Consider the following 20,529-nt stretch of genomic DNA (forward strand, 5'->3'; position numbering starts at 1 on the left):
CATCGTCTGTGGACCTATTTGGGCGGTAAGCAAATTGGAGTGGGTCTAGGGTGTCAGGTAGGGTGGAGGTGATATGGTCCTTGACTAGTCTCTCAAAGCACTTCATGATGACGGATGTGAGTGCTACGGGGCGGTAGTCATTATGTCTAAACACTGGTTTCATTAAAAATCATCATTCTTTTTTCAACATCAGATGTCCTTATAATATACTTTATAATCCCTCTTCATCTGACACTCCAGAGATATTGTTATCACTTGATGCTGAGAAGGCGTTTGATCGGGAGAAGTGGGATTATCTATTTTATACTCTCAAACTATTTGGATTCAGTCCCAATTTTATGTCCCGAATCAAAGTTCTTTACTCCTCCCCTATGGCTGCAGTGTACACAAACAATAACCTTTCATCTTATTTTCAACTTCAGCATGGGACAAGACAAGGTTGTCTTCTATCCCCTCAGCTGTTTGCCATCGCAATTGAGACATAGCAATACGTAATAACACCACCATCAAAGGTATTCGAAGAGGGGGCTTAGACATGCTTTTATATATGTACGACCCTTTAACTGGGATCCAGGTTCTACTAAAGACATTTGGTAAAATATCCGGGTATAAGGTTAATCTACAAAAAAGTTAATTGATACCTATTGATCCTTCAACCATGCAAACTGATTTTAGTCATGCGCCCTTCAGAGTGACTACACATAAATTGAAATATTTGGGAATTTGGGTCACACACGATTTCAAAAATCTCTATAAAGCCAATTTCCCTCTCTTGATATTCATTCTGAAACATGATCTTGAACGCTGGGATGTACTTTCTCTTTCTTTGGGCCAAAGATTGAACACTGTTAAAATGAATGAAAACCTACGTTTTTTATCTCCATAGATAAACTGATATCTGCTTTTATCTGAAAGAAGAAATACCCTTGGATACGTAAGAGCGTATTGTAGAGATCTCATCCTCAGGGTGGTCTAGCACTTCAGTATTAAGAATCATCCTATATTGGATGACAGAAATCCCTGATGTTACAGGCCCGAAATGGTTGACCTCGGAGATCTCATTTTGTTGCCCCACCTCTTTAGCTGCCTTAGTCTGTGCAAAAATTGCATCAGCTGAGGCTGTTTCCAAATACACTAGAAACACTATTGTGAAACATTCTCTAAAAATCTGCACAGTTCAGGCGATCGTTTGGTCTCAGTGAATTTTCAACTTATTAAAGGACCATACATTCTCTCAATCATTATCAGACCGGGTGTTTCATATCTGGTCTGGAAAAGGGATCTCCTCACTGAACGACTTATATGGATATGGATTTTACATCTTGTTAGCAGTTAGAACAAAAGTAAAATATTCCTAGATCCCATTTCCTTTAGATACCTTTAGATACCTGCAATTGTGTAGTTTTGTATCTTCATACTCTAGTCACTTCCCATCACACCCACCTACCTCCCTTCTAGATTATATTTTTAAAGGGAACCCTTATTTGAATGGCGACATATGCTTGAACTATGAGAAGAACCAATAGGAAGAGGATTTAGGTGAACAACTTTCAGATTAAACTTGGCAGAGTATGCTTCAGATAATACCTTCTTCATCTATGTCTAAGACATGCTGTTATTCAATTTAAAATACTTCATCGGCTGCATTGGTCAAAGGCAACATTATCCAAGATTAGACCAGAAATAGATCCTACTTGTGACCGATATAAGCAGGCTCTTGCTACTTGACAGATTTGGACAGATTTCTGGATGTTTTCTAAGATACTGGGGAGACCTATAGAACCTTCTGCCTTTATTACATTATTCGGAGTAGCACCACAGGAGGCCCCTCTAAACAGTTCTATGGGAAACATGCTGGCATTTACTACTCTTCTAGCTAGACGTCTTATACTATTTAAGTGGAAGGATCGGTTTCCTCCTAAGCTTAAGCTTATGCTACACTGTTAGGGGATCTGCATTTACATTAAAAAATATCTGGCAACCTTTCCTAACCTTTGTAGAAGACATGGACCCAGCTAATTTCACAACCCCATAAACCAACCCGAATTAGAACTTGTTTCATTATTTTCCCCTTTTTGTTTTATAATATGTTTGTCTTTTTTTTACTATTTGAATATATTACTTATTGTATATCATGCCTGCTTTTGGGGTGGGGCTATGTTAGATCATGGGGGGGTGGGGGGGTTGATTTGGTATGGGAGCCGTTTGTGTTCGGCCCTCTAACTGTTCTGTCTGTTATCTGTATAATCATAAAAAATGGCAAATAAAAATACGTAAAAAAATAAATAAATAAAAAATCAATTAAAATACAAAATAAAAACAGCTTGCCCACACGATGACATACACGTAGTCTATGGTTGTGAGGCCGGTTGGTGGTACTGCCAAATTCTCTATAACGATGTTGGAGGTGGCTTATGATAGAGAAATTAACATTCAATTATCTGGCAACAGCTTTGGTGGATATTCCTGCAGTCAACATGCCAATTGCACGCTCCCTCAAAACCTGAGACATCTGTGGCATTGTGTTGTGTCACAAAACTGCACATTTTAGTGGCCTTTTATTGTCCCCAGCACAAGGTGCACCTGTGTAATGATCGTGCTGTTTAATCAGCTTCTTTATATGCCCCATCTGACAGGTGGATGGATTATCTTGGCAAATGAGAAATGCTCATTAACAGGGATGAAAACTGAAATGAGAAATAAGTTATTTCTGCATATTAATTTTTTGGGGGATATTTTATTTAAGCTTATGAAACATTGGGACCAATATAAAATATAAAGGACAGATTTCCACCAGTCTAATGTCCATTGCTCATGTTTCTTGGCCCAAGCAAGTCTCTGCTTCTTATTGGTGTCATTTAGTAGTGTCATTATTATTGGTGTCATTTCTTTGCAGCAATTTGACCATGAAGGCCTGACTCATGCAGTCTCCTCTGAACAGTTGATGTTGAGATGTGTACATTACTTGAACTCTGTGAAGCATGTATTTGGTCTGTAATCTGAGGTGTAGTTAATTAACTCTAATGAATTTAACCTCTGCAACATAGGTATCTCTGGGTCTTCCTTTCCTGTGGTAGTCATCATGAGAGCCAGTTTTATCATAACGCTTGATAGTTTTTGCAACTGCGTTTGAAGAAACATTAAAACTATTTGCGATTTTCCAGATTGACTGACCTCCATGTCTTCAAGTAATGATGGGTTGTAATTTCTCTGTGCTTATTTGAGTTGTTCTTGCCATGATATTAACTTGGTATTTTACCAAATAGGGCTATCTTCTGTATACCACCCCTACCTGCCCACATGTGTTAATTTAAATGCATTCCAGGTGAATACCTCATGAAGCTAGTTGAGAGAATGCCAAAAGTGTGTAAAGCTGTCATCAAGGCAAAGGGTGGCTACTTTGAAGAATCTCCCATCTAAAATATATTTAACATGTTTTTGGTTACTACGTTATTCCTTATGTGTTATTTCATATTGTTGATGTCTTCACTATTATTCTACAATGTAGAAAATAGTAAAAAAATAAATAAAAACCCTGGAATGAGTAGCTGTGTCCAAACTTTTGACTGGTACTGTATCTTCGAAAAATAATTTGAAACAATGTGAAGTAGTACAAAACTGTCAGCGCATTGGTTTCAAAACAGCGGCCCCTGTGGAAGGTTGACGTTTATTGTCATTAATATTTTCCTGGAGTCAGAACTGAGCGATTTCCGCTAGATAGTCCAGCAGCAAAGTCTAAATTGGCTATATCATAAAAATTTATGAAAACAAAAATGTGCTTTTTGGTTTAATTTAAGGTTAGGAATAGGCATTAAGAGTTAGCAGGTTTAAAATAAGATTATATGACTTTGTCAGCTAGTGACCATTGGTCTCTATCATAGTGTCCTAGTGTATGTACAGGGTCTTGCACAGGCTCTTGCTTTATGTGTACACTACTGAATGTTTAACCTGGTCCCAGATCTGTTTGTGCATAGGAGTTTGATATACAGCACAAAAAGGCCTTGGACCAGTCTACTGTTATGTGTAACAGGCTCTTGTGGGTCAGTCATTGATTAACCATGTCATCAGTGACTTCCAGCATTAGAGACTCCTTTAAATCTGACTGGGCTCTTTTTTTTCTACTCCTAGGTGCACTTCGGATGGAATCTCTAAAGGAGCTTGGTTGAACCGTTCCAGCATCATCTTCGCAGGGAATGACAAGTGGTCCGTGGACCCCCGTGTGTCCATCGTATCGAGTGGGGGGGAGTACAGCCTGCAGATACAGAAAGTGGACGTGACTGACGACGGCTTGTATACCTGCTCTGTTCAGAGCGAGCGCAATCCAAAGCCAAAGCACCTTCATCTAGTCGTTAAAGGTATCTGACTTTTTAACATATCACGGGTAGTGTGCACTGCATCACACTGCGTTTAAAAAAATAATTGAGTGGAGTCTGGAATTATTGCATCCCTTCATAAAGATCAGCAAAAAAGACTGTATAAAATAAAATAATTACAACCCATACTGAAGCCTAATATACTGACATATATTTAAAATGCATTAAGTATGTACTCGTATTTTAAATAAATATATCTAAATACATGTATTACTTAAATATGTCCATGTACAATATGTCACATATATTTCATAAATATATTCATAGTGATGTCATTTCCAGGCAAGAGTATCTGCTGGCTTCGTGCTTGGCTGTCGCTTCTTCCTGCTACCTGTTTAGTAACAGTGTTGAGTGTATATTCATTAACTTTGATTTGATAGTGCTTTGTCTGTTTTTTGTTAAGTCTCTGTTTTTGTCAACTTTTCTGCTCTTTATTCATGTTTTTGTTTAGTCTGATCTTTTGTTTTCACTCCTGATTTTTTGTTTTTCTTTTCATTCCTACAATTGTAAAGTGACTTTGGGTCCTTGAAAAGTGCCATAAGTCCCATGTATTATTTTTATTATTTACATATTCGATTTTGGCTGTTTTTATATGATTTGTTTCTATTTTTCACAGAAACCCAGCTAGTTTTTACAGTGGTTGGTCCACTAAAAGCTTTGTGATTATGCTGCGGGACTTAGAGGTAATTTGTGGTTCAGTGCAGTACCCTGTGTCACCACTTCATTGCTCCAGACCAGCACAAGGGGGAGTTAGATCACTGATTATGCTTTTCGGTCCTACTGTGTCTCTAACTGACAATGAATGGACGACATAAACCTAAAATAGAAACTGATAATTGTGCACGACTTCAGGATTACTTACAAAAACTGTTGTTAAACTTTTATCTTTATTTTGTTAGGATTATTTGTTAGGAAAATTTTGCTCTTACTGTAGTACTGTAGGCCACTCCCGACCGGTCAACTTGTACGGTGCCTGAGTGGTGCAATGGTTTAAGACACTGCATAGCAGTGCAAGCTGTGTTGCTTCAGATGCTGGTTCAATACCTGTGCTGGCCTTGACTGGAAGAACCATGAGATGACTGCCGTTTTTTGGTTTCTCTCCCTCTAAAAATAGAACTTAATTCTAACTGGCTTTATTTGCAAATTAGTAACAATTAGTAACCCCATGTTCAAGAATGGCCTTTTTCTCGTTCTATTTACATTATTTGAAAACAAAATATTCAAAATATTGTTATTTTTTAAGCAAAGCGATTATTATTATTATTAATTTAGAATTATATGAAAGCCCCTTGGATATTCTCACAGATATATTATTAAACCTGTTTTTATCAGCACAATATATTTTGACCATATTGGTCTTGGCTCCTGAGTGGCGCACAATGAGATTGCCTTGCAGTTCTCCAGCTGTATCCACTGAAAGCGTGCAATGTTTAAGGAATGAGGGTAGGAGGCACGGGATGGGCCACAGAGCTACGCACAGGAGACATATTCTTAGCTAAAAGCCCAGTACTGTGTTGCCTACGCCCGACCGTCACGTTGTACAGTGCCATAATTTTCGTTCCATCCTAACGGACACCCAGAGGGTTTTAAATTTTTCTTGGAATATAAACAACCTAATATTAATCAAATTAATCCCAAACTCTAAAAGTAATTGCAAAGGTAGATACAATTTATTTGTGACATTGTGATTACAATAAAGAATGTAAACAAGATGTTAACAAGATGCTTTGTTTTTATTTACAGTCGTGATGGACTGCTGGTGGCATTTTGAAAACAGGTTTTCAAGCACGTGTAGCCTGATTAGCAGGACAATAGACTCTTAATAGCCTGGATACTGTAGGTGTGAACATCCCCCTATGTATTCGATGCTTAAGTAGTCTGAAGTGTTACATTTCTAACTCAAAACAGCTTCAGGTTTTTCTTCAAAAACATCTTTAATGCTTTTGCTAAAAAAATAACTAGAAAAAAGACATTCAAAATGCAGATGGTTATTTAAACTACATTTTAGTTGCACTTCCACCCAGGTCCACAACCATGGGTAAAACCTTGCTGAGAAGATCAATGTATTTGTTGCATTTCTCTAGCCAAAACGTATTGATGGCCTCAAATGTTTGGACAGACTTACTCATTCCAGGGTTTTCTTTATTTTTACTATTTTCTACATTGTAGAATAATGGTGAATATATCACAACTATGAAATTACACATATGGAATCAGTTAAGAACAAATTCTTATTTACAAGGACAGCCTACTCATTCATCCCTGTCGGGGAATTAAACCCCTATCTCCCACATGCCCACAAAACACGGGAATTATTTAGCTAAATAGCCCAGAACTGTAGCCTACTCCCAACCGTCACGTAAATATATTTATTGGTATTGAAACACCATAATATTAATCAAATTAATTAAGCATTTTTTAAAATCAATCCCATATACTATGCTCTTCCAAAAAAAGGTTTTAAATGATCTAATACAGCCACTATTAAAGGCTATCAAATACTTCTCAAAGATGCCCTCTGCTGGTCAAACTAGCATTAATGGTACCAGTGGTTGGCACTTAAATAACATGCTATAGAATTCTGCGGCACCACGCACGCTATGCTGCAGTACACTGTAACTTTTAAAGGACGAACCACCTTAGTTTCACATGGAGGTCGCTAACGAATGTTTTCAATGCTGCAGGAGCTGTGTTTATTTTGCTCTATTCTGGGACAATGTGTTCAGTCTGGACTTTCAATGTAGCAACTGTTTACTTGCAGAGGACTAAAGGGGCGAAGTGGCTACTCTTAGAAAGCTAGTAGCAAACTTACACAAGCTACTAGGGAATCCACGTCCTCCTACTTTCTCTTTCTCTTCTACTCCAGAAGCTGGACAATGCTCTGGCCTGGTGGGAGTGTTGCCACCATGTCGTCTCTCCACAGCCGACTTATCGGTGCTCTGCAGGGATCCCACCGTGAAGGGGTCTCTCCCTTCCCTGGAGAATGGAGTTAGTAGTAGGATGCTTCTGGATGACTTAGTGGATGTTCCTTTCCTTGACCTTACCAACCAGCCATGGAGGCACATCTCTCGTCGTGGAAGTCAACAGCGGCGGCCTTTGGCAAAAGTGGCCTCCTTGGTGGTGGAAAGCCCGGACCGGATACAGACTTCAAACAGCTTCGCCGCCCTGGATCCAGAGGTTCTAGCGCCTTCATCCCTGCATGGTTTTGTTTCGAGATCAGATCCAGAGGTACCTGCGTAGGCCGGAGGTACCTGCCTATGCCTTTGTCCCCTGTTCTGTCTCTACATTGAAGCGTTGACTGATCAAATCAAGCTCCTCAAAGGTATTTACTCCCATTAAATATATAATTCTGCCACAGCTTCCCATGTTGATAGGGGTATTATAAATAGTAAATCTGTGGCTGTTAATTTAACTTCCATTGATCGCTCTGTTAGCTCCCATAAGCAACCCACTATTGTTAGCTCCAAATATGCTATAAATAGTCGTTTATCAAGCTATCATATTGCTAAATGTGCTCATAAGCATACAGGTATTGTCAACAGTAAACTTGTGAGCATTTACCTGAATCTACTAATCGTTTATTCTACTATTAGTTTGACCCCCGAGTGGCACAGTGTTCGAAGGCACTGCATCTCAGTGCTAGAGGCGTCACTACAGACCCAGGTTTTATCCCAGGCTGTATCACAAACGACTGTGATCGGGAGTCTCACAGGGCGGCGCACAATTGGCCCAGCGTCGTCGAGGTTAAGGGAGGGTTTGACCGGAGGGGCTTTACATGTAGGCGTCATTATAAATAATAATTTGTTCTTAACTGACTTGCCTAGTTAAATAAAGGTTAAATGTTGAATCCAATCAGAAAGCCAATTGTGTCTAGCTCACCCAGTTCTATTGACTCTTGTGGCACCATGGATACTCCTGCGGTTTTCAAATCTCGCAGAGGGCTTGGACATATATAGTGCCTTCTGAAAGTATTCAGACCTCTTGACTTTTTCCACATTTTGTTATGTTACAGCCTTATTCTAAAATGTATTAAATAAAATCAATGAATCAGCAATCTACACACAATAACCTATAATGACAAAGCAAAAACAGGTTTAGAATTTTTTCAAATGTATACATAAGAAAATATACCTTATTAACGTAAGTACTCAGACCCTTTTCTATGACACTCAAAATTGAGCTCTAGTGCATCCTGTTTCCTGATCAACAGTTAAAAGACAGTGAAAAACAGTAGAGAGGCTATACACAGTAGCGAGGCTATAAACAGTAGCAAAGCTACATATAGACACCAGTTAGTTAGGGCTGATTGAGGTAGTAGTGACTATGCGTATATGATAAATAGAGAGTAGCAGCAGCATAAAATAGGGTTTGGGGGGGGCACACAATACAAATGGTAGCCATTTGATTACCTGTTCAGGAGTCTTATGGCTTGGAGGTAAAAACTGTTGAGAAGCCTTTTTGTCCTAGACTGGATGGCAGGCAGCTTAGCCCCAGTGATGTACTGGGCCATACTCACTACCCTCTGTAGTGCCTTGCGGTCGGAGGCTGAGCAATTGCCGTACCAGGCGGTGACGCAACCAGTAAGGATGCTCTCAATGTTGCAGCTGTAGAACCTTTTGAGGATCTCAGGACCCATGCCAAATCTTTTCAGTTTCCTGAGGGGGAATAGGCTTTGTCGTGCTATCTTCACGACTGTCTTGGAGTGTTTGGACCATTCTAGTTTTTTGGTTATGTGGACACCAAGGAACTTGAAGCTCTCAACCTGCTCCACTACAGCCCTGTCGATGAGAATGGGGGCGTGCTCGGTCCTCCTTTTCCTGTTGTCCACAATCATCTCCTTAGCCTTGGTTACGTTGAGGGATAGGTTGTTATTCTGGCACCACCCGGCCAGGTCTCTGACCTACTCCCAATAGCCTGTCCCGTCATTATCGGTGATCAGGCCTACCACTGTTGTGTCGTCTGCAAACTTAATGATGATGGTATCTAGTTTGGCATGGACATCATCGTATTTAGCTTTGGCTAAATCGAGTTGATCCTGTAGAATACGATTTTGTTCCTGTTGAAGATGATTTTGTTGAAAAGTTTGTGGTCGTTCGTCATAAGTTTTTGCAATTACTTTTCAGTTTTCAAACGCAGTTCCATGGCTAGCATAATTTTTCCCTTTTCTGCATTTGTCATCAGTTTCCCAGTTCTTTCAACCTGTCCCTTTATGTCTACTGTTACTTGCTCGTGATTCAGCTGTGCACTGCTGTATTGGACCGATGCCAATCTCGGATGGCAAGACATCAGGGCTAGACTGGAGAGAACCTTTACAAGGCCTGCACACAATGGTTGAAATTGTTGTTCGCAATTTCTGCTGTTTTTCCGCTAATGGCATAATTAGGGTTGGTATCGCTGCTGAGGTCAGAGATCAATCCATTTATGGGTGGAGGTTCACTAATTAGTGGGCGAATGGGGATTACCTACTCTGATATCTTGCACATTATTCGAATATTTGAAAGGAAAGAAATGTAATTCCTAATTGTCCAAAGTTTCATTTTGGAATACGTTGGAAGCTGCAAAGACATTTTTTTATTTTTATAGACATTAATGAACCATCAGTACTGTACCAGTAATGTGGGAGTTTAGACGTGAATGAATTTGAAAAAGCAAATTGAATTAATTCATTGATTAATGATTAATCATACCTGGATAGGCTATCTGGGAATTAAACTTTAATTAACCTGGGAAATTGGTTGATCTAAGTCACTATTGAAATGTTTAAAATGTCTCATTCAATTGGAAGAACCTTAAGGTATGTTCGACAATATAACTTATTAAATAGACTGAGACGATGATATCCAATCAATTGTGTGTCTGGATTATCACAAGTGTAAACAGTAGTTCAAATGTTAGGGTACATTCACCACTAGGTTTACATATCCCTATGGCCAAAGCCACATGTGATTCCCCCTGGAGGCGGGACATCCGTCAGTGCTGGGATTTACTGAATATTATACTGATTGATCAAATTCATTGATAAATCAAACCTGTATAGACTATATGGGAATTAATCTTGAATTAACCTGAGAGCATAGCTTCATCTAGGTTGATGTGGAAAAAGTTAAAATTGTCTCATTGTATAAAACCAATCAATTTCGATATTATTTAAAAGATCCACCCTAAAAGGTAAATCTGGCAATTTTACTTTATTAGTTCAATTGAATGAGACATCGATATCCAATCAATTGCGATTGGCAGAAGTAACAACTTGTAATCTTGGAACTACCCATCCCGGATCCGGGAGAATTGTCATCAACTACACTAATTAGCATAGCACAACGGTCAAAAAATATTACTAGAAAATATTAATATTCATGAAATCACAAGTGAAATATAGCGAAACACAGTTTAGCCTTTTGTTAATTACCCTGTCATCTCAGATTCTGAAATTATGCTTTACAGCCAAAGCAAGACAAGCGTTTGTGTAAGTTTATCGATAGCCTAGCATAGCATTATGTCCAGCTAGCAGCAGGAAGCTTGGTCACGAAAATCAGAAAAGCAATCAAATTAATCGTTTACCTTTGATGATCTTCGGATGTTTTCACTCACAAGATTATTTTTATACCCAAATTACATCCGTTTGTTGGTCACGTTATGTTGAGAAATCCACCGGAAATAGCGGTTACGACAACGGCGAAAAAAAACAGAAACATGGCAAACGTTTTTTATAATCAATCCTCAAGGTGTTTTTCAAATATCTATTCGATAATATATCAACTGGGACAATTGACTTTTCAGTAGGAGCGAGAGGAAAAATGACTACCTCTGTCTTTTACGCAAGAATCACTCTGAGAGCCCTCAGCTGGCCACTTACGCAATGTAGTCGTTTACGGTCATTCTTCAACATAAAGGCGTGAAACTACGTCTAAAGGCTGTAGGCACCTTAGGCAATACGTAGAACAAGGAATCTGGTCTTTCAATGTCCAATAGGGATGCATAGGAACACAACGGTTTCAAAATAAGAGGCACTTCCTGATTGGATTTTCCTCAGGGTTTCGCCTGCAATATCAGTTCTGTTATACTCACAAACAATATTTGGACAGTTTTGGAAACTTTAGAGTGTTTTCTATCCTAAGCTGTCAATTATATGCATATTCTAGCATCTGGTCCTGAGAAATAGGCCGTTTACTTTGGGACGTTATTTTTCCAAAAAATAAAAATAGTGCCGTGATCCACGTTTGGGTGTTACCTAATTCCATTTGAAGAAATTAACTGGCTATTCTTCACCACCAGAGGTCACTGAACGCACACACTGAAATTAAACAGAAGTACAAAGGGCGGGACTTCTGTCGCGCAAGGAGGAGTAAATTCAATGTGACACAAGAAAACAAAATTGCTGCTGTTCCCCTGTTAGCTGTAGCATCTCGTGCCAGCTAGCTATTCTTATACTGTTCCACAGCATAAATAATTCCATTCACATGGAAAGGGGGGTTAACTAGTGTCGTCTCACATTCAGCATACTCTTTGCTAGCATTATATTACCGGAGTGCACGGTACATAAAACAGATACGCCTGTGGCCTACCCATGCTATAGGCGGAAAGATAACACTTCGACTCGGTCACCGAACAGATCTATTCTCTAATTTCTAACATTACTGGATCTATGCCCTTGCTCTATAAATAAATTTTGACTGACAGAACTAGTACCGTTTGGCCTAATGGACTAAATCTGTAATTTACAACTTATTGCACTGACGCTATCAGATACACACACCGAAGGCACTTCAAATGGAAACACACACTCCAGCATTCGTATACAACGCAGTCTGTTTGTACAATTCTGTTTGCACAATTGATATATATCTAATTCACAGTAAAGTCTCATTCTATCTTAGATCCCTCGCACGGGGTGTCATTAATGTCGTGTCTCTGGCTTATCATTAAATGTCTAGACTTATTTTATCAAATACATTTTCTGTAATTATTATTATGTGATTAAACTAATCATGTAAATTGAATTAACTTGGAAGTAGGGGCGCTATGGAAAATGTTGGTTTACAGTCATCATTTTCCGAATATAACTCTTCATATATTTTAATATCTGATCAATTAGTCTTTTATTAATTACTTATTGTTACCTTCTGTCAGTCTCATCTGAACATCGTAAATTGCTTGGTTATCTGCACGAACCCAGCCTCTACTATGAATCATCCATACACAAATTGGCTTAATTATTTATTTACTAACTAACAAAATAATTACAGAAATACACAACAAACAAACAATAGACATTGGTTACTAACAATGATAGGATAGAGTCCCTAGTGGGCTAAGCCGATATGGCGGCTTGGTAGACAAAGGAAAGGGGGTGTGGACTGAGAAAGAGCGGGAAAGACAAATTGATTATTACACACAGTCTATAATTTTATTCATTGACATGCTAATCCTTTGCCCATGAACGGGCCGCTCGTTCGAAAAATAAATTGCAATTCATATTTACGCCCGGATGTAGTTGTCGTCTTTGTTGGATTCCGGTCCATCTGCTAGAGTTCATCAGTCTCTCTGGTTAACTTTCATTGAAGTCAAGTATTTTGTGGTTTTCTCAAAAGTGAGGTTACAAGTTTATCAACTTTAAAAGCATAATTACTTTCCCATTGTTCCTCAAATGCAATGTATGATATACCATTTATAGCTCTGTTTCTCAGCTTTTATCCAATGTAAAAAACACTTTCAAATTTTACTACATAAGACTGAATCAAGGCAGTTGGTCACAAATATGCATACATCCCTCCAGCCGCTTCAGTGTCGGCTGTTGGTATTATTTCTGATGAATTAAAACCCTTTCTGGTATCTGAACTCGTTGTGTTAGATCTAAATCTTGATTGGCTTACACATGGCGCCGATCAGTTTAAGAATATCTGTCTTGATTTCAACTTGACACAGTTGATAAAGAAACCCACTCGGATTAATGTAAAAACCTAGCAAACTCCTCATTGATTGACCTTATCCTGACTAAAAATCCCGATAAGTATTTGGCTGGTGGTGTTTTTGCAAATGATATCAGCAACCACTGCCCTATTGCTTGCATTAGAGATACCATGTTGAAAAACTCTGACCTTCGTATAATTGAAGAGACATTTTCAAACATTAATCTAAAAAAGAGACCCTAGTCTTAGTATGACTTCCCTGTCCAAATAAAGGTTTAATAATATGAATAATTTGAAAATAAGGTATTAAAACATCAAATTGATACTTACAATATAGATTCGTTCACCTTGTCCATTTTCAGATTTAGTTGACAGGTACCCTATGGATAATGCGGAGACAGAGTGTCAAAGATGACAATCCACACAAAATTAATAATTACGTGTTAATGTTCATGAACATAAAATGTGTACCTACCATACAGATTCCTTAACCTACAGTGTCCATTTTCAGACTCACAAGTTGACAGTTACCCTGTGGATAATGCAGAGATAGAGAGTCAGGCTAACAATTCCACACAAGATAAATAATATAGTTTTCTGAGCAATTGTATTAGTATAAAATAATACACATTTTCATGTTTTCTTTTTATACAATATAGCTTAATATTTGTTTTTATTTTATTTTATACAGTCTTTTTTCACTCACTTTTATCTAGGGTTCCAATAAATCCCGAACCCCACTGTATGTTCATTGGTGAGATGTTCACAATCAGCCCAATTATGTGTTTTCTTAAAAGTAAGACCGTGGGGAATGCTTTATATTACCAAAGCAGACAATGTAGCTACATTTGTAGGGTGTAGCCCTTAAGTGCTGACAGTTATTGTTAAGATTCCATGATGTTGTTTGTAAGCTCTTACGTGGATCATGTATTCCTCACAATTCCTCATATTGGACCTGACAATATCCTCCCATCGTCCAATATATCAGATAGCTAATGATCACAGGTGTATCCAGCACCATCTGTGCTGGGGATGTGTTTGTGATTCATTTTTCAATTCACTATATAAACATGTGGGTGATATTTGTTGGTCTACTAATAGTTTGGAATTAAGGCTTTCCTTTAGGCCTGTAGGCTATGGTAAACTGAGTTAAATGGTTTTATGATCTGTATAAGGTATGCTAGATAGGCAATGTGTGTTTTTACCCAAGTCTCTCTTTTTTTATCATGGAATTCAAAGATTGAAGGTAAAGATTAAACAATGGTGACATTTTTGTCTAATTGAGAATATGGGCACATTTCAGAGAGAGCTATGACCTTTCACTATTGATTTGTGTTTCTTTACAAGTATTCATAATAGGAGAGACATAATACTCGATCTTTCAGCCTTATATACTGCATAACTGCCAGCGGGCCCTTTTGAAGGCAGAACAAATTGGATTGCATCTTCATTCAATAAATCTATCTTTTCTGCTGCAATCTTTTTTTGATTCTGACATGCTTGCGCAGAGCTAATTGACAACATAGACAGCAAAATAATAGTTTGTTGGTGGTGTAATATAGGCTGAGTGTGGCTGAGTTTGTATGTTAATGTACGAATGCTCCAACCGTTGAGTGCTGCAGATCACGAGAGTGACCTTATTGAAAATCCATTTTCCAAATGCCATGCTCTAGCTCTTTAATGGGGTGATGCTAAAGAAATTACAGTCGACCTGACTCAGAATATGGTTTTCATGTTGAAGCCTATGTTACAGAGATGAGTGTGAGGTGGGAATAAGCTTATGGGTGATCCTACCAATGAGGGTGTGTGTTATTTAAAGCTTTCTGGGAACCATTTTTGTATAGAGTACCCTACATTATTCCCTAAGGGTTTGACCGGTTTGACCCTGGTTCACAAAATCTGGAACCCATCTTCCTGCAATTACTAAATAGCAAATGTACCTCATGGATCTATCTAACCATTTTCAAATGTTCCATAGTTAAAGGAAACACCACCCAAAGACAATATTTTAGTATTTCTTTCATTGGTCCATTGTTTATAATAGTCCCAAAAGATTTCAAGATACTCTATGTAACATTGAAAATACAGAAATCATCCCCATATGATGCATTTTGCATCATATTTGTATTTGTATTTATTATGGATTCCCATTAGCTGCTGCCAAGAATTAAGGCAGTTATACAAATGTATACAAACATTACAATACATTCATTACAGAAATCACAACACGCTAAGTGTATGCCCTCAGGCCCATACTCCACTACCACATATCTACAACACAAAATCCATGTGTACGTGTGTGTATGCGTATGTCATGATGTGTATATATGCATGTGTCTGTGCCTATGTTTGTGTTACTTCACAGTCATATGATGCTGCGTTTTGTATCATCTGGGTACAAGGGCTCCAGTAATCAGTGATGTACCTCGATTGGCAGTAACACAACGAGTAAGATGAGTCCCGGTAACCGGCTGGCATGCAGCGCTGGACCGCCCGCATTTAAAATTGTCATGTTGGAGACAGACAGCTAATTTCAGGGTTCATATGAACCAAAGAGAATGTGTGTTGGATATTAGCATGGTTGTGTCCAACCCTGCTTGTTTCCTCGACTCTGCTACCAACCACCAATCGCCTGGCATCACTAGACACCTCATAGGGATTATTGAGCTACAGGCAGGAATCAGCAATGGACCCCAGTAATGAGCCACCAATGGGTGAGGAGTGCCCCCTTGTGGACAGAGAGCGAGTTGCTCGTATTTTTACTCTCACCCTGTGGACCCCTTGAACCCTTTGAGCACCATGGAACTCAGGGTAACAGAAGGGGCATCAAGCACAGATAATTTTCCATTATACGTTGTGCTTCTGTGAAACTGTATAGCCTGCGTAAAGCCTGGCCCCTTTATGGGCACAGGGGGCTCCAGCAATGGCTGAAGTAGTACCCCTTTCAGCCTTAACCAAAATGGGGGCCCAGTGGTCACAGTAATGTTTTTGTGGAGGGGAGCACAATGATTTATACATACACTAGATGACTGATATATACACTAAAGCCTCTCAATGGCAGAAAGCAGTGTGGCATCTTCCTTCAGTCTTGAAACACTCTTTGACCGCAGCACGATCCGTTTAGAACAACCAAGCGACTTAATGCTAAAGATACTAAACAAGAGCGCTACACAAGTAATTCCACTGTGGGGAGGCAGGAATAGCTAGTAGCAGTAGCTAGTCCACCTTGGCGATTTAGCTAACCTTTCTTGCACACTATGCAGTGCTTGTTTAGCTAGCCTGGTCTCGAAAGTCTACGTAGGACCGGACCACCGAGGTGGGACCGGACCCTTCATCGACAAGTCTGGGAAGATGGGCGCATATAGCTTGACTGAGGCATACACAGGTAGATTCCCATAACCTGCAACAGAGAGCACAGGAGTTAGGTTGAGCGCAGACATTACGCCCAGGCAGAAAATATATTTGATCCGACCAAAGACCCAATCCGTCTCCGCATCCCGCAACTCAGCCGAGGTACGAGCATCCGGGAGATGAAGTCACTATTGGAAACACCAGTCGTGGACCAGCCACTGTTACTGGCATCGTCACTAGTCTTGCATATGAGCTGATTCGAGCAAGAGCAGCCAGAGCATGCACCGAGCAGAAACAAACAAGACAACAAATGTGAGTTTCTTTAGGGCATGGTCGCGACCTCGAACCCAGCTTGTTAGCTTTCGTCGTTTCGGTCACATTAGCCATCTTACCCATTGCTATAACCAGGCCAAGCAATCCTACCAATAACTAATTGGTTTGTGGTTAGTGGTCTAACGTCCAGAGGGTGAGCACACTCGGTCACAAAGGGACAGTTAAGTTGGCGCAAAGTCAGATAGTCTCGTGTTACAAAATTATAGCGTGAATCATTCCTGCTCAGCTCAAGGTGAAGAGCGGAATAATTTAAGAAATCAATCCGAGCCTCAGGGTTATCACCTGGGGAAGGCGGGGCTTCCAGCAAGGCTTTTTGTTCATTGGCCTTGTCAGGGGGTGATTTTAGTTCTAAAGTCGAAGTCTTGAGACCGCGACTCCCCATAGTTGTGTTCTACCAAGAGTACCGACTGAAAGGGAACTGGATACCGCTCCAATCCTATTTTCCACCCTTTCCGAACATTGTGTAAATGTTGTTATCATACTGGTCAGGTTACCTACAGTACCTACTGATTGCAGCCACAGCATATCAAGTATATGAGTGAGGAGACACATCTGCCACAGCTGAGCCACCAGACACAAGCCTGGGAGACAAGGGCATATTTGAACGTATGCCAGAGGAGCCCAATGCTTCAAAGAACGATTCACTCCAGCTGATCACGGTCAGGTCCCAGACAAGCTGCTCACAGTCGTTAAGAATATGGTTAATTAATTGGCAGCAGCTCGGTCATATATCTATTTATGTACTATAGGGTCTGCACAGCACACTTTGACACCTCCATAACTTAATGCGTTGTATGTACTTTTTGTTTATTTGCTTTGTCAAACTCTACGTTGTTAATTATTGCCTGTCACGTTGTGATGCCTTCCATTGTGTATGTAGAGTTTGTCTCTGGTACAGAGGGATTCATGCTCAGATGAGATCCGTTGTCGTATTATGTCTCATTATGTTACAGTAACTGCTGCACATAAGCACACATTCACCCACCTAAAACCCATCATATTGGCGTCACAGAACAATTTGCAAACTACAGACAATCTGCATAATTTTTACTGTCAGCATTTATGACATAGACCTGGTGATTGAAAACGTGCATCTGGTAACCCAAAATATTAAAATATGGTTCAAAACCCGGGTAACACCACTCTATTTCCGGACATGAGAGTAGAGCTTACCCCCTGGAGCTATGGACCTCCAGGCTTGTAGGCCCTTACTCAACACCCGGGTAACACCACTCTATTTCCGGGGAGGATTCCAGCAGGGGACCCCCCCCCTCCACCTCCACAACCTTGCACACCAGGTGAACCAGGGCACCCACACCTACACGCCTCATTGTATCAAGCTCTCAGGTTGTCTTCATTAGGGCATACAGTAGAAAAATATGTTGCAATGGAAAACAAAACTGTGCATTTTCCTATTGGACAATTCCATGTAGTCCCTCCCCGTTTTACTCTGTTTATTTTGTTTGGCGCCTACTGAACATGACCCTTTATGGCAATGTGCAAAGTCAGGAGTGGGAAGTTTCACACTACAAAGATATCCCTGCTTTAAAGACTGTTGAATATGCAAGTGAAAGCAGGGGGGTATATATGGATATAACTGCTCCCTCACCTCTCTGAATCATTTAATCTCTGTGTGACATTATCCTCATCGGGGACCCCATGTCACCTCAACAAATTAGAGTTTTGCATCTGTGCTTCTCTCCCTGAGCTTTATTGCCATTAAACAGTACCCAGGAGGCTGTTTAAAAATCATTGAATTCAAAACACTTTATTGCTTAGGTATCACAAGCAGCACAGAGGGTTGCCTTGGATATAAAGGGCACATCTGAATACCTTAGTTTCCCCAATGGCTCTTGTGGGAGAGAATATTTTTCACCATTGTGTTGTGCATGCAAATAATCCAGATTATTCTGGTCTGGATGTATCAGGTCATTTTCCTCCAGAACTTTATAGTGTAGAAAAAAAGAAAAAATATAATGTCAAGGTATACAGATAATGTGAAGGTATGCTTCAATAGATTAGCTGACCAATGTGTGACATTAGGATCACAATAGTAAATTGATGTAATCCAAATGTAACAGTATTGTCTTGTTTTGTAGAAAAAAAATACAGAGGCTAACAGACCATGACTCAATAACTGAACATTCACCGCCTAGAGCCATTAGGTTACTTTTGTATTCTATACATTGTCTATGTTAAAGACCACATAGTGAGATAGCTTGGGCCTATATGTGATGTCATTACTACTGTATATTGACTGCTCATTGAAGGCCAATTTATGAAATGGCCATTACAATTTTGATTTTGTTGAGAACTTCTGTCCAAGTGCTCTGGTGTACTCAGGACAGGTAACTGCATGTGAAATTGTACTATGGTATTGATCCTAGCAATACTCAGTGGTGGAAAAGGTACCCAATTGTCATTCTTGAGTAAAAGTAAAGACACCTTAATAAAAAAGGAGTCACCCAGTAAAATACTACTTGAGTAAGTCTATAAGTATTGAGTATTAAATATGCTTAAGTATCAAAAGTAAAAGTAAAAAATAATTTAAAATTACTTATATAAAACAAACCAGACGACACCATTTTCTTTTTTATTTATTTACGGAGAGCCAGGGGCACACTCCATCACAAGCATTTGTGTTCAGTGAGTCTGCAAGATCAGAGGCAGTAGGGATGACCAGGGATGTTCTCTTGATGAGTCTGTGATTTGGACCCTTGTCCTGTCCTGCTAAGCATTCAAAATGTAACGAGTACTTTTGAGTGTCACGGAAAAGTACATAATTTTTGTTAGGAATGTAGTGAAGTAAAAGTAAAAGTTGTCAAAAATATAAATAGTAAAGTTCAAATACAAAAAAAACACTACTTAAGTAGTACTTTAAAGTATTTTTACTAATACTCCAGTGCAGGTTTGATTGAATTGAGCTATACTTTTCTGGTGTAGGAAATGCCAACTGACTAATTTTTTAAAAGACCGACTAAGGCTTTTAAAGACCGACTAGTGACCATATTACTGCCACACCGGCAGTCATGAGTCATGACATCAGTAATCTCTCCTCTTATGCACTCGGGACATGCGTTGGTAGTATACAACTCACTAATGGAAAGGTACTCAGGGCTCTGTTGTGCTTCTAACCACTCTGACATCAATGCAATCTAAAATCACATCAAACACTTATCATCAAAACAGTATTATATTTTAAAACTCACCTCACTGTGAATTATCAATTTGAATATAGAAGTTCAACAACCGGTTGAAACTGAGTGGAAAACATGGTCATTGTGGATGTTGTTTCAAAGCTTAACAACGAAGTGGACAGCGATTTCTAAGGTGATAATGAATTAAAAACACGAATAAACATGTTAGAGTCTTATACATACAGTGGGGAGAACAAGTATTTGATACATTGCCAATTTTGCAGGTTTTCCTACTTACAAAGCATGTAGAGGTGTGTCATTTTTATCATGGGTCCACGTCAACTGTGAGAGACGGAATCTAAAACAAAATCCAGAAAATCACATTGTATGATTTTTAAGTAATTAATTTGCATTTTATTGCATGGC

The 20,529-nt window shown here is 39.3% G+C and overlaps 1 protein-coding gene across 3 annotated transcripts in view; it reads left to right on the forward strand.

The window, feature by feature from the left end:
• Positions 1-20,529, forward strand: part of LOC139406915 (neuronal growth regulator 1) — a 397,350-nt gene that overhangs the window by 139,348 nt on the left and 237,473 nt on the right. For all 3 annotated transcript variants that reach the window (XM_071150075.1, XM_071150076.1, XM_071150077.1), the window contains exon 2: positions 4,129-4,355. In XM_071150075.1, the coding sequence (XP_071006176.1) occupies positions 4,129-4,355 (227 nt within the window). The remainder of the gene's footprint in view (positions 1-4,128; positions 4,356-20,529) is intronic.

The sequence above is a fragment of the Oncorhynchus clarkii genome, chromosome 4 (genome assembly GCF_045791955.1).
Source record: "Oncorhynchus clarkii lewisi isolate Uvic-CL-2024 chromosome 4, UVic_Ocla_1.0, whole genome shotgun sequence".
In the NCBI taxonomy this organism is placed as follows: domain Eukaryota; kingdom Metazoa; phylum Chordata; class Actinopteri; order Salmoniformes; family Salmonidae; genus Oncorhynchus; species Oncorhynchus clarkii.